Source organism: Pelophylax lessonae, assembly GCF_965119305.1.
Source record: "Pelophylax lessonae genome assembly, chromosome: 3".
Taxonomy (NCBI): domain Eukaryota; kingdom Metazoa; phylum Chordata; class Amphibia; order Anura; family Ranidae; genus Pelophylax; species Pelophylax lessonae.
This window is the reverse complement of record NC_138770.1, coordinates 518280857-518297015: the sequence shown is the minus strand read 5'-3', so window position 1 is coordinate 518297015 and position 16159 is coordinate 518280857. Positions and strand designations below refer to the sequence as shown.

At 38.4% G+C, this 16159-nt stretch overlaps 1 protein-coding gene across 5 annotated transcripts in view; it reads right to left on the bottom strand.

The window, feature by feature from the left end:
* The window catches only part of GRM1 (glutamate metabotropic receptor 1), a 446845-nt gene that overhangs the window by 28404 nt on the left and 402282 nt on the right, over positions 1 to 16159 (bottom strand). For all 5 annotated transcript variants that reach the window (XM_082250134.1, XM_082250136.1, XM_082250137.1 and 2 more), the window contains exons 5-6: positions 5355 to 5601; positions 762 to 930 (exon numbers count right to left, since the gene is read on the bottom strand). In XM_082250134.1, coding sequence (XP_082106260.1) covers positions 762 to 930; positions 5355 to 5601 — 416 coding nt within the window. The remainder of the gene's footprint in view (positions 1 to 761; positions 931 to 5354; positions 5602 to 16159) is intronic.

Sequence of the window (16159 nt, the reverse complement as noted above, 5' to 3'; positions counted from 1 at the left end):
GGATTAACCCCTCAGGTTCCACAGTGAGTATAACAAGCATGCTTTACTGCATATACAGACTGATATTACTGTTGTGGGTTTAGTAACAGGTGGGCTGTTTTTTTACTTTGGCCTACCCCCATGCAAAGGTTAGTAAATATACCTACCTTACTGTAAAGCTTTCGTAATGCAGGGGGGGACATTATGCTTCTTCCAGAAAGATACCAGGGTATACTGACTGAGTAGCTTAAAAATGATGCCTTGAGAGTGTCTTCTCATGGGATTTTGGCTACTCAGCATTCCCCCGGATCTCACTGAAAGGAGCATGACATCACCCTCACCTAGGCTCCTCAAGAGTAACATGGGGTATAGTAAGTATATTTATCAACTTTTTTCACTACATTTTCTTTTTATGTGTTGCAGCATCTTGGCGGTGGAATGCCAAGGCATATAAATAGACCCAATTAATGTAAGCTGTGCTTTAACAGTACTTCTTAAGTCACAAGTAAGGCATCCTTGCACACATAGGGCCAAAACATGCATATCACTGAGGGCAACATTCAGCCCCACTTGCTGCAGCAGATTTCAGCCTGCTATAGACAGGTTGGATGCCTTCCAGATGCACTCAAAAAATCAGGATTGCATGCATTAAAGATAGACCCCCCCATGTGCAAGGGGCCTAAAAGTATCAGTGTTAAAATATAAGACAAACATTCTCTCAGTTCTAATTTAAATATTTGTCCCACGTTTGCCCATTTTTATAAGTTATAAAATAAATCTACCTTTATTTGTCCTTTAGAACAAGGATCACTGCACACTGATCGAACCATTTCACTTTTATTCATCTGCATCTTTTCATCATAAATACTTAAATTTCCTTCATGCCAAGTTCCTACAAGAACATAATCGTATCGGCTTGGTTCAATGAATTGAAGATTCATGATATCATATCTAAAGTTGGAAAGAAATGATTGTTTCATTGAAAGGTCCTCTCATTCACCACTCTTATCATTCTTTACATTACATTCTCATCCATATCCTCCATATGTTTATCAATGAGCTCACAGACAAATGAACAGAACAGCTAATGCAAAGAAATGCAAACCATGTATAACTTGTAAACATGCTAACATTTTAGCTTTTACATGGTATTTAACTTTTTCTCTTGCTAAAGTGGATCTAGTAACAGATATACAGCATTTTGTTTAATTTATGCACGTATGTTAAGTACTTAACACTTAAAGATTTAATTATTAATGTCTTGTATTTAATATTAAAATATGAAATACTTTAAATATTTACTATTTAAAATGTAATATTTAATAATTTAATAAGTGTAACTGATCACTAAAGAGACTTCTTAAATCATCTCTGTCTAGGCAAGCTCACTGACTGTATTTTAATGATTTTTTTTAGTACATCGTTTAAATATATTGTAACATCTTTATTCATGCACACGTGAAAAGTTACTGAAAGGCTAATTTTCCATGAACAAATAACTAAAATAAATCGGCGCTAAATTCAAAGTGAACTCAATAAAAATCTTAAATATATAACACATGGACACTGTATAAAGTGCAAATTAATAAATAAATTACAAACAAAGGTATTGTGCAGAAGGACCAAAAATAAACAAAAATGCAAAATGGTCCATAAAGTGCTAGTGTGCAATACTACGTGATAATGTAAATAAATAAATCACATAATATGCCAAAAACATAAAGTGCCAAAAACATATTTTTTTTAAATTTTGGCATATTATGTGATTTATTTATTTACATTATCATGTATTGTTGCACACTTGCACTTTATGGACCATGTTGCATTTTTGTTTATTTTTGGTCCTTCTGCACAATACCTTTGTTTGTAATTTATTTATTAATTTGCACTTTATACAGTGTCCATGTGTTATATATTTAAGATTTTTATTGAATTCACTTTAAATTTAGAGCCGATTTATTTTAGTTATTTGTTTATGTACCATATGTGGTGACACTACAGAAATTGGCAGCTATATTCTTTATCACCACCACGTGATTTTGGTTCACCCCTTTCTTTATGTTTAATTTTTATATAATTTAATTCCTTTGATTTTCTCAAATTACTTCATTGGTAGCACATTAGGCCTTTTCCACTTTATATTCTCATTTTACATGAGTTGGTATTATTTTTTCTTTTGAGTACTATATTCATATGAAAGCAAGAAATGCTATACAATATCTAGCAAGCAGTGTAACAGTGCTAAAATCAGAAAGTCCCCTCATTTTGGTCTAAGTTTTATGTAATCCACCACAGACAGATTTTCCAGAACTCTTCAAACATAGGATGCAAGTGTCTACATTTTTAAAACTATGCTGTGTAACATCCTCTCTCTTTTTGCTGTCTTTATCACCATTATCAGACTTCCAAAGCAATCTTGAATCAGATAGTTCTTTAGATTACTATTAAAAGAGTTCCATGGGTTCTTATTGTGCAGATGAAGTTTATCAACTGTAAGATGCTAAAAACGTATCAATACATTTCAAGCGTACAAGGGCTTCTTCATCAGGGTCATGGCTTTTAAACTGTGGTTTGTCTAAAATGAAATAGGATCTTTAAAATGTATTGTAACAGGAAAATGAGGCTGCTCTAGTCACTGGTTTATCAGATTGTATGGAATAGTGTACCCTAACATTAGAGCTTATTTTGTTCTGCGTCAGGTCCAAAGAATATTAACTCCAGTGCCACTGGAGGTTTGCTCCTCTTTTACTCTTCTTGAACTCCCAGATTGCAGACATTAGTTTTTTACATTTTTATACTGATTCTTTATATCTGTTTTACTATCTACTGTATTTATAATATTATTATAATAGTTATTGTATTATTAATCATATTATTTTTTTAAATTAACCACTTACGGCAAACCGGCGTAGCTCTACGTCGGCTGAATTTAAGTGGTTGTACCGGGATGATGCCTTTAGCTAGAGGCATTATCCGGGTACCATTTTTTAGAGCCAGCGGTCGGCTTTCCGGCGGTAATGACTGATGTGGCTCGGGAGCCGCTCGAACGTTACCCCGGTGAGCGGGAGGGGACGCCCCCCTTTTCATGGCTCTGCCTGAGCAACCAGCTGGCACATCTGCCGGCTGGATGGAGTCCCGATCAAAGCCGGAAGTGGCTTAGATCGGGTCTCCGATGACGTAACCCGGAGGCAGCATCCATGACATCACATTCAGGTTACTCGGCTGCTAAAGGCGCAAGATTTAAAAAGTGAATGTATTCAAACATTTTGTTTTAGCTAGAGGCATTATCCGGGTACTGTTTTTTAGAGCCAGCGGTCGGCTTTCCGGCGGTAATGACTGATGTGGCTCGGGAGCCGCTCGAACGTTACCCCGGTGAGCGGGAGGGGACGCCCCCCTTTTCATGGCTCTGCCTGAGCAACCAGCTGGCACATCTGCCGGCTGGATGGAGTCCCGATCAAAGCCGGAAGTGGCTTAGATCGGGTCTCCGATGACGTAACCCGGAGGCAGCATCCATGACATCACATTCAGGTTACTCGGCTGCTAAAGGCGCAAGATTTAAAAAGTGAATGTATTCAAACATTTTGTTTTCAGAGTTTTGAATACATGGAAGTGTAGTGGAGGGGTCTAGGGTCTTTTAGACCCCTGATCCCTCCATAAAGAGTACCGGTCACTGCATATTGCTGTCACAAGGGATGTTTACATTGCTTGTGACAGCAATAAAAGTGATCAGATTTTATTTTATTTTAAAAAAAAAACCTGTGTTAAAATAAAAAAAAAAGAAAATAAATAGGAAAAAAATAAATAAAACATTTTAGCCACTCCCGTCGTGAGCTCACGCACGAAAGAAAACATATAAGGAAGTCGTGCCACAAATGAAATCGCTGTTCAAACCACACATGTGAGGTATCGCCGTGAAAAAAGAGCTACATTCTAACTCTAAACTGGTAACCGTTAAAAATTTTTAAAGCGTCGCCTATGGAGATTTTTATTGACCGTAGTTTGTCGCCATTCCGTGGGTGTGCGCAATTTTAAACCATAACATGTTGGGTATCTATTTACTTGGCGTGACATCATCTTTAACAATATACAAAAAAACGAGCTAACTTTACTGTTTAGTTTTTTTTAAATGCAGTGAAATGTGATTTTTGTAATTTTTCCCCAAAAAAATGGCGTTTGAAAGACCGCTGCACACATACCGTGTGACAAAAAATATTGCAATGACAGCCATTTTATTCTCCAGAGTCTTTGCTAAAAATATTTATATATATATATATATATATATATATATATATATATATATATATATATATATGATGTTTGGGGGTTCTAAGTAGTTTTCTAACAAAAAATACTGATTTTAACTTGTAAACAAAATGTGTCAAAAATAGGCTCAGTCCTTAAGTGGTTAAACATTTAATACAAGGATGAAGCTGGGAATTGGGACTACAGAGCATTATGGATTTTGACAAAGTTTGCTCTTTAGACTCTCTTTCTCTATTTGCAATTCTGGATAGCCAGTCTGAACAGAGTGGGCAAGGAGGAGAGAAAAGCGAGAGGATAACTGACTTCTTTTGTATTTAAATTTGAGGTCAAGCTATTAAGCTCCGTTCCACCCATGCACAGAAGAGTTCATAAAAAAAGATGGCTTACCCATAGAAATGAGAATTAAAAAAAAATGAATCTCTTTACCCACTCTCAGTCCTATTTTCAGAATTTCTCACTTTTGCTATGTTCCGAATGAAGGTTCCAGTTATTTTAAAGTGACTTTTGTCACTAAATCTGATTTCAAAGTGATTGTTTAAACATGAGTAAGAAATAGGCTTAAAGGAAAACTCTAATTTAATTTTACAATTTAATGTTATTAAATGTTTCCTTTTACTTTCAACCTATTGAAATTCATATTTTCTAAAACGTTTGAACTCTTTTCTTTGCATGGCGACATTGTTACAAAACACAGCAGAATTTTCATTTCATTCCTCACATGATTTTTTCAGTGGTTTCATAGAATTCTACATAGAAATCGGAATGAAAATTAAACACATCCTCACTGCAATAAAAGTTTAATTTTCATAGGGACACTTTTCAAAACCTTTACACATTTAATGAATGGTAAGCTGGGGGAGATTTTTCAACATTGAGACAAATTAGATGGTTAAAGTAAAGAAACTTTCACTTATTAGTCAGTTTTAAAAAGTGTTACCAAGGCCATCATTGGATCCAGATCAGAAGCTGAAAGTGATCTGCAATGAGGTTTGCAGAGAAGCTTTGCAAAGTATACATAGTTCATCTGTAGAAGATTCTTCTTGCAGTGTTTTATTTCAAGAAACCTGGAGATCAACATGTTAATACGGTTCTTTCACACTCCTAAAACATACCTTCCAGGGGCATCTCCTTTTTCATCAAAAAATACATCTTCTCCAGAGATACCTGGAAATCTGCTTTTTAATAGGAATTCAAGGAGTTTGCTTCCATCAATAGGTTTCATCGCATCACATAGTCCAACATATCCCGGACACATTACTGAATGCATGTTATGTAGACCATGGGCCATTGCATATATTGCATTAATGACAAATCCCATTTTACTGTCCTGTACATAGTTTTCCTTTAAACTTTCATCACCTAACAAAGAGTGAAAATACAAAATTAATTTCACACTAAAAGTACTGCATTTCCCTAGACAAATGTATGGGCTTTATGGTAAGTACAAAATGTGTTAAACTCTGGAAATCAGATTTTATCTTTTTCTAACAACAGTGAACTGAAATTAAATTGGTTACATAGTTATATGTAGTTATCCAGGTTGAAAAAAGACAGAAGTCCATCTAGTAGAAGAGAAAAAATGAATACATAAATATATCCACAGTTGATCTAGAGGAAGGCAAAAAAACCCTAACAATCTAATCCACTCCGGCCATGAGGTGTCATTGAATCAAACTATAGCCAATATAAAATGTAGCAGCACATAGTTCCCCCGTGCTGCCCCCATCCTTACAGCAGTCTAAAAGAGCCCATATTTGGGAAGGCATCCAACTTTTTCTTAAAGCAATCAACTGAGCTGGCCAAAATTAGTTCCTGAAGGGTTTAGTCCACATTTACTGCTCTGTGTACGAGCCCCAAACTCCACCCCAAACTTGCTCATTCATGTCCTTATGGACCTTGCTTTGTGCACGGGTTCAAATCATTTGGTGGGGGGGGGGGGATTATGGTGTGGGCTAGTTTTTCAGTGGTTGGACTTGGCCCCTTAGCTCCAATGAAGGAAACTCTTAAGGCGCAAACATACGTAGACATTTCTGACAATTTTAATGCTCCCAACTTTGTGGGAACAGTTTGGGGATGGCCCCTTCCAGGATGAGAGAGTTTGGGGTGGAGTAACTTGACTGGCCAGTACAGAGTCCTTACCTCAAACCGATAGAACACCTTTTGGATAATTTAGAGCAGAGACTGCGAGCCAGGCCTTCTCATACAACATCAGTGCCTGACCTCACAAATGCGCTTCTGGAAGAATGGTCAATCATTCCCATAGACACACTCCTAAACCTTGTGGCCAGCCTTCCCAGAAGAGTTGAAGCTCTTATAGCTGCAAACGGTGGGCCAACTCAATATTGACTGGGATGCCTTGAAAGGCAGGTGTCCCAATACTTTTGGTAATATAATGTATATGTAAACCAAATCACTAAATTATCAGGTCATTTTAAAAATAATTTTCAATATTTTTAAATCTGACGCTTTTATTAAAGTAACAGCTGGCGTCCCTACCATTAATACCCTTGTTCTGAAAAACGATGTAATAGGTTCACAATGCTTTGTCCCTGTTACATAGGAGGCTTTCAGTGGGGATAAGTGACTGCCTCAACATATATAGTGCAGGTATGGTCCACGGTTGTCATCATCAAGAAACTCACATTAAAAAAATGCCATGTAGAGATGAGGTTAAAATCCTTAGAATTTGTAAATGATGAAAGGTTTGCATGTTCACGACCAGAAATAAGGAACGACCCAAGACACAGCCTTTGACCCAGGTCAGCTGAGTCACAAAAGCCAATATTTTGAAGAATAAAGAAATAAAAATATCAGCGCATGTTTGTATCCCTCTCTTGTTGACTAAATAGTATGTTCTGTGTAATAAAAGTGGTGGTGGACCAAAAAATCTAAAATCTAAAATCCATATTCACAAAGACATCATAATGAGAAATATTGAGAAATCCAACACAAAAGTGCTGAGTGCAATGTATACTGTGCAAAGTGCTAGTGCAAAAATAATGACCAAAGTCCTAAATGCCACACACAAAAAAAATGTGTGGAAAAAAAAAATGATTCTATTTAAAGTTCCTATAAAAAAACAATAAATTCATATAGTGATAAAAATATATATAGTGATAAAAAAATCCTTAAAAAAGAGTCTGTAAATAAAATCCCAATTGAAAAAAGTGCCAAGATATATGAAATTCCTGTAAAAAACAATTAATTCATATGGTGGTAAAAATATTCTTAAACAGCAGTCAGTGAATAAAGCCCCAAGTGAAAAAAGTGCCAAAATATAAAAAGAAGAAAATGTATCATGCAATCGATACAATATCTTCCGTGACAACTCGTGCAAAACACCCAGTGTGCTCCTTCCACTGTATCCCCCAAACTAACTCACCAGATGGGAAGCTGGTCAAATTATAAACCAGCAATTGTGCTTAAAGGGTAACTCCACTTTTGTGGGGGAAAAAAAATAAAGAAAATAAAGAAAAAACAATATAGCTTATACAATTGTGACACAAATCATATTGTAATTGAATGTTATTAAAAATTACCTTTCCTTTTCAATCTGCAGCTGTTTAATTTTCTGAAAATGCAATGCAATATGGCTACCTGGAACTGTTCTGTACACATAACGTGTACCTACCCCACCCCAAAAACATAATTTCCTGCTTGTGTAATTGGCTCACCAATTTTCCCAGAAGTCTGCCTAAGATACAATACAGATTTCTGGCTTCCCCTGCAACAAAAATGTCATTTTTGGTGAGATACTTCCAATAGAAATATGTCTAAAGGGATGCAGGTCCAGCAGATTCCCTCATTAGAGCTCTGCAAAGGCTACACCTGGTTGATAATTATGAAACCACTCCCAGTAGACCAACTCAGCACTGGAGAACAGAGGAACAAACATGGATTTCTTTAGAATAACAAAAGGTAGGAATCTGCAACAAAGTTTGTTAAAATCCGTGTAATGTACATAGATCACCCAGAGGGGAATGTTTTTTTCTCAACAAAAGTGGAGTTACGCTTTAAATATTATATATAATCTCCAGCAGGTCAGTCTAAAATTCCAAAAGTAGATCTTCCCCAACCATCCATGGATGTTTTGTTCTCAGAGATATGCAAGGTAATGGTTTGAAAAAGAGAAGGAAGAATCCCAGTAGCGTAATTCCGTAAAACTTCCATAATAAAATACACTCACATTTCTGTTTTTCAACCCAACACTGGGTAATTAGCATGTATATCCCTTACTCTGGCTGTGTCTCCGAGCCGCGAGTGTAAGGTAAAGCTATGTTGCGGTGTTGGTCGGCATCCTAGCCCCGCCCTACTAGTTTCGTCATACGACGTTCATTTGATATTTTGAAGGAATTAATAACGAAGTCCTCTTTCAATAAAAGGGTGGGGTTTGGCACAAAGTTCCTTGGCCAAACACAGTGTCTACAGTCCTCAACATTGCCTGTTTCTTTGTGCTTTTTCAAAAGAGCTTAAGCCCCAGCCCTATTTCGGATACTTTTTGTTTACAAGTTAAAACCAGTATTTTTTCCCTAGAAAACTACTTAGAACCCCCAAACATTATATATATTTTTTTAGAAAAGACTCTGGAGAATAAAATGTCGGTCATTGCAAAATTTTTTGTAACACGGTATTTGCGCAGCGGTCTTTAAAACGCCATTTTTTTGGAAAAAATTTGAAAAATCACATTACACTGCATTTAAAAAATACTAAACAGTAAAGTTTGCCCATTTTTTTGTATATTGTGAAAGATGATGTCACGCCGAGTAAATAGATACCCAACATGTTACGGTTTAAAATTGCGCCCCCCCCGTGGGATGGCGACAAACTACGGTCAATAGAGATCTGCGACGCTTTAAATTTATTTAACGGTTACCAGTTTAGAGTTAGAGTGTAGCTCTTTTTTTAAATTATTGCCCACGCTCTGGCAATTGCGGCGATACCTCACATGTGGGGTTTGAACAGCGATTTCATTCGCGGCTCGACTTGCGTATACGTTTTTTTTTTGTGCACGAGCTAACGGTGACGGGGGCGGCTAAATTTTTTTTTTTCCTATTTATTTTTTATTTTTTTTAAACTTTATTACAGGTTTTTTTTAAAAAAAATCTGATCACTTTTATTGCTGTCACAAGCAATGTAAACATCCCTTGTGACACCAATATGTAGTGACAGGTACACTTTATGGAGGGATCGAGGGTCTAAAAGACCCTAGACCCCTCCACTACACTTCCCTGTATACAAAATGCCGAAAACGGCATTTTTGCATACAGCCGTTTTTCAAATCTGCCGCCTTTTGCAGCACAGTAACCCGGAAGTGACGTCATGGACGCCGCCTCCGGGTTACGTCATCGGAGACCCGATCAATGCCGTTTCCGGCATTCATCGGGACTCCATCCAGCCGGCGGATGTGGCGGCTGGGTGCTCGGGGCTCCCGGTGGGACGGGAGCCCCGAGCAAAGCCACAGAAGGCGGCGGGAGGGGGGGACGTCCCCTCCCGCCCCCGGGTAACGATTGAGTGGCTCCCGAGCCGCATCAGTCGTTACCGACGGAAAGCCGACCATCGGCTTCAAACCATGGTACTGGGATGATGCCTCTAACTAGAGGCATCATCCCGGTATAACCCCGAAAAGTGTACCGACGTACCGGTACGTTAGTATGCGGTAAGTGGTTAAAACCCAGTCTGCTTTGAAATCTTTGCCTGGGAGAGACCTTGCTGATGCAGTATGCTATGTGTCTTGTTGTCTTGTTGCTGTGTTCAGTCTTGCCATGGTGTGTGATCTGTGACATAAAACTGTCCTCACAACCTCAGTAGCAGCCTTCTACACAACTGTTTCTGTTTCAGTGAATGACTGTATTTCAACCTACATGTGAAATTGATGATCATTGGCACCTCCTTGGTATAACTGGTTATTCATACACTTGACTCTAATCACACAAGATCCCTGACTTTGTGCAAGTTTACAAAGTGTGCAAGTGTAAGAACTGATGCTGGTTTGAAACCAATGGGTAGTCACACCAAATATTGATTTGATCAGTTCACTCACTTTGCATTTTGTAAATTGACAAAAATAAACAATTAAAATATATATTTTTGAAAGCATTCTTACTTTTACAGCTTTTCTTCACACCTGCCTTAAACTTTTGCACCTTACTGTATATATTTATCTAGATTTTTTTTAATGACAATCATAAAAAATGATATTGATACAACAGTATCAATATATCTTTTCTCTATATTCTCAGCATTAAGAACTGTAGCAACATTGTATAATAAGTACCCTTATAGATCCGCTAAATGTAATGAAGTTAAATTTACACATGTGGCACAGATTTGTTCTGCTTTGTCAGTCTCTTTGCTATCTTATAATTATCTCTTTTCTCTCCTTTCACGACGAGTTGGTAAATTATACAGTCTAATAATAACTGCAGTATAAAAATAACTTTGTGTGTGCCAATCTAGATCACAAAATATTTAATTCTATTTATTGTTATTTACTTTTCACATTTATATAGCGCTGACACATTATTGTGCGTTTTACAGAAAACAATGAACCCCCAATGAATGTAAGCTTTACAGAGAACAATGAAGCACATTGTAGGGCTAATTTTGGGTGAAATCCAATTAACCTGCCAGTTTGTTTTGCTATTTTGTCAAACCAGAGCACCTTGTGGAAACCTACGCAACATAGTTACAACTTGCCTAGATTACATAATGTTCTTTAAAATAAAATCCAGAAATTCAGAAATGTTAAAGGCAAATGCTAGCCACTTAGCCACTATACTGCTATTTGAATAACAAGGTTAAGAGAAAGGGCAAGCCTTCCAAGGGGTGATGACAACATTTTACTAAAAAGTCCAACATCAAAGCAGGAAACCATAAAACAATATGAAAATTAGTTTAGAACTTTCTTTATTGCAGTAATATCAGATAGGTTATAAGCATTGCTTGGAATGTTGATGGGTTTCATCAAACTGTGATTTGACAAAAAAAAAACATCAAGATTGAATATGTATTTGTCTGATGCTAGCACTCACACAGACATGAAAGGTTCACTCACAACATTTTCTGTGAATGATACAAATTTAAATGATACACCGTCTCATGAGAACCAGCTTGCACAAGTGGATTGGCTGTTGCACTCTGTAAAAAAGTTTGGGTGAAGTGCCTGAATTATTAAAGTGATTCAAAGGACAATTTTCTGGATTATTTTCATAATGAAGAGAGGCAGCAGGATTCCTACCTCGTTCAAGCATGACCAGTATATTAATCCCTATTAGACCAATGATGTTTAACCACTTCAGCCCCGGAAGGTTTTACCCCCTTGATGACCAGGCCATTTTTTGCGATTCGGCACTGCGTTACTTTAACGGAAAATTGCGCGGTCGTGCAATGCTGTACCCTAATACAATTGATGTCCTTTTTTTTTTTTTTACCACAAATAGAGCTTTCTTTTGGTGGTATTTGATCACTTCTGCGGTTCTTAGATTTTGCGCTATAAACAAAAAGATAGCGATAATTTTGAAAAAAATGACATATTTTTTACTTTCTGCTATAAAACATTCCCAATAATTACATTTTTTAACAGTTTAGTCCGATTTGTATTCTGCTACATATTTTTAGTAAAAAAAAAATCACAAAAAGCGTATTTTAATTGGTTTGCGCAAAAGTTATAGCACTTACAAACTACGGGATAGATTTTTGGACTTTTTATTTATTTTTTTATTAGTAATGGCGGCGATCAGCAATTTTTAGTGGGACTGCGACATTGCGGTGGACATATCGGACCCCTAACTGACATTTTTGACACTTTTTGGGGGCCAGTGACATTAATACAGTAATCAGTGCTAAATATTAGGCACTGTTACTGTATAAATAACACTGTCAGGGAAGGGGTTAATACTGGGGGTGATCAAAGGGGTTAATTGTATGCCTAAAGTGCTTGCTCACTGTGGGGGAGTAGGTACTGTGACAGGCACAGAGAGATCGCGGTTTCAGCTTAGCTGAAACTGCTGATCTCTACCTGCCTGTCTGACAGAAGATCTGCCTGCTTTGTTTACAGACGGGTCTTCGGTCAGTTTCCCTAAGGATTGCCGCTGCCCTCCCGCGGCCCGCGATCCGTGGCCCACCTCCCACTGTGTCTAAACACAGCAGGAGCCCGGCTCCGGCAACGTGCACTAAATTATGTAGCACTATGTGATTTTGCACAGCCGAGCCGCCCTTCCGCTGTAATACTATGGCGGGCGGTCGGCAAGTGGTTAAGGGGGTTTCTTACTCCATTATCCCCTGCAAACTGGTATCCCTGTAGGATCCTACCAGCTTTCTTGTGGTGACCTAGGAGTTGAAAAACAATTCTCTCGCATTCTAAGACTTCCACTATGGGGTTGCTGCACTTTGCATTTACTGAACTAGCAAGTAGTCCTTTATACTGTTCATGAAAGCAGACCTTCATTCAAAAGTGAGAGTGCCATTCATTATCATTCCCACCCCTGCCCCCAATATATTTGTTTTCTTTTCTTTTTTTTTTGATGGGGAGTGGGTTTTTTTGACAGGTTCCTGCTCCCACTTTCTCAGTTCTCATCTAGATAAGAATGGTGTTGCTCAATCCCACCCCCTCCCCACCCACAGCCGTCTAGGACACATCACCTGTCCTAGGAGGCTGCGGGACCAGTCCAGTGGCACAACTCAATTTCGAGCATGTGCTTCGGAAAGCTGGCTGTGATTCATCAGGTGGTTACAGCAAGCTCCCAAATACAAGATGATGGCACCGGGGCCCTGCAGCAGTTAGAAGAATCGGTTGTGGGTAAGATAGCTTTGGACTCCATGGACTAGTGGTAAGTACATGATTTTTAAAAGTCAACAGCTACAGTCCAACAATAGATGTACACTGCTCAAGGTGTGTGTACAAAATACCCATGTATCACATCCAAAAATAGATGTGCTTGTTTGGCTCACCTCCGAAAACAGCAGGAATAAAAGAAATGGTTATACAAAGATACTCCCGTGCTATTATTATGTAAGGTGGTCAGAATAACCAACTGCACCGATCAGCCAATCCATAGCTCCAAAAAACAAATACATAAAACTTTGGTGCTTTGTAATAAAGAAATGTGAATAGATGATTGCAAGATCGCAAAATACAATAGAAGAAAAAAAATGTCTCACATTCAGTATTCAAAAATAAATAAAATGTGACTGAGGGGAGTGGGGATGAAAATATTAAGCCAAAAAACATCAAGTGAATAAGGTGATCAATAAACATCAATGATAAATATGTCAGAATAAATGCACATAAAAAAACTGTAAATCAAATGAAAAAACAAAACATAAAAAGTCCAATGCACATAGGGATGAGTGCATGTGAAATCCCTTCACCCAAGCAGGAATGTGACTGGTGTCTAAAAAATCCAATGTAGTGACACCTCTGTGCGTGTTGGCCTCTCACCTTACAGCTGTAAGGTTACAGCATAAATGGATATCTTTCACTGTAAAATCCCATGTTTCCAACTACTTCCAGGGAACCTCCTGTTGTGGACCCCGCTGGTGGCTTTATATGGTAGGTGGATGGATATCCCGTCTATGGTGGTCTAGCAGGCTCTCCAGATATATCCTCAATATAAGTAATATATGTAGGAAAGAAAAGCTTCAAATAGTGTACTATTCATTCCCAAATGTATTTAAATAAAATCAGCTTTAAACACTCACTTATTCAGTGATGGCACAAACAAATCATCCACGAGCAGCAAGCTCGTCATCTACCGACACCTATTGCTCAGTCCTGACACGTAGTGTTTTGCCCACGTGACTTCATCAGGGGGTGCCAATAGGCTGACAGGCATGTCTTTATATAGTGTAAGAAGTGGTGTTTCAAGTGGCGACCATTTTATCGTAGTCCACTTGTCTTCCTATTATGAGAGATGGAGTGATCTGGCAGGTCGGTGCTGATCTGCCAGATCACTGCATCTCTCACAACAGCAAGACAAGCAGACTACGATAAAATGGCAGCCATTTGACACAAACATGGCTTTAAGCCTATCGGCATCCCCTGATGAAGTCACGTCAGCGTGACGCTACGCATGGGGACTGAGCGATAGGCACCAGTCACATTCCTGCTTGTGTAAAGGGATTTCACATGCACTCATCCCTATGTGCATTGGACTTTTTATGTTTTGTTTTTTTTCACTTGATTTCCAGTTTTTATGTGGATTTATTCTGACATATTTATCATTGATGTTTATTAAACACCTAATTCACCTGATGTTTGTTTGGCCTAATATTCTTATCCCCTCTCCCCTCAGTCACATTTATTTATTTTTGAACAGTGAATGTGAGACATTTGTTATTCATCTATGGTATTTTGCGATCTTGCAATCATCTATTCACATTTCTTTATTACTATATGCACTTTTTAGTCTGTCACATGTGCATTTGAGGTTCACGCTTATCAGTTGGTATCTGACAGCGCAGCACCAACATTTTATGTATTAGGAATAAAAAAAAAAGGTTGATAGCCGCACACTCTCAAAGGTCATGAATTCTTTATTAGTGAGTATCAAAAATTAAAACATGACACCACAAAGAGCACAAAGGCGTTATATGTTAACACATTTCATGTATAGATAGCGTTTACTCATAACACTGTGTTCTTTTGTTTTAGCAGCTACACTATTTGTATTAGAAAAAAAAAAATTGGGTTAATACCTCTTTAACCGCTTGCCGACCGCCGCAAGTAAATTTACTGCGGCGGTCAGCCCCTCACAGGCAAAGTGACGTTAATTAACGTCACTAGCCTGGGAGGGTCTGGGGAGCGAGCGCACGCCGCCGGAGGCGCGCTCCCGCTCCCGCGCGGTCACGGGCTCCCCCGCGCGTGTGACTGGCGGACCCGATGTCCGCCGGTCACTCGGCGATCGTCGGGGGAGAGGGAGAAAGTCAGGCAGCTTGTGTAAACAAGCTGCCTGTCATTCTCCTCGGTGTAAAAACACTGATCACACGGTTCTATTGTGTAGAACCGTTGATCAGTGTCCTTACACCTCAAGTCACAGCCAATCACAGTAAGAATCACGCCCCTAGGGACACACACAGCCCCTCCCTCTCAAATAAAGTTAACCCCTTTACTACCAGTGTATTTTTACAGTAACAGTGCATATTTATAGCACTGATTACTGTAGAAATGTCACTGGTAACCCCAAAAGTGTCAAAAATGTCAGTAAAGGGTCCTATCTGTCCGCCCCAGTGTCGCAGTACCGCAAAAAAAATCGCAGATCGCCGCCATTACGAGTTAAAAAAAAAAACAACAAAAATGACAAAAATCTTTCCCTTTGTTAGTAAACGCAATAACTTTTGCGCAAACCAATAAAAATACGCTTTTTGCCATTTTTTTTTACCAAACATATGTAGCATAAAACAAATTGGCCGAAAATGTTAAAACATTTTGATTTTTACATTTTTTTTGGGGGAATTTCATATAAAAAAATGTGAAAAATATTGTTATTTTTGCTAAATTTACGCTCTTTTTTTTGTTTATAGCGCAAAAAGTAAAAAGCACACAGGTGATCAAATACCACCAAAAGAAAGCTCTGTTTGTGGGAAAAAAAGGACGTCAAATTTGTTTAGGTACAGCGTCGCACGACCGCGCAATTGTCCGTTAAAGTCACGCAGTGCCGAATCGCAAAATACCCCCTGGTCGTTTAGCAGCCAAATCCTCCGGGGCTTAAGTGGTTAACAACTCACTTGTCAAACTAACTGAATATTTGCCAGGTGGACTCAGCATTGGATTCCGCTTCAGCTTTGGTTCACACATATGCAGGTGTGAGAACACATGTAAATTATACACATTCACGCACCTGCAGGCTTCCACAGCCAAAACACACTTCTCTTTAGCAGACATGCAGGGGTGCCATTAAAAGTATTTTCGGGTACGAGA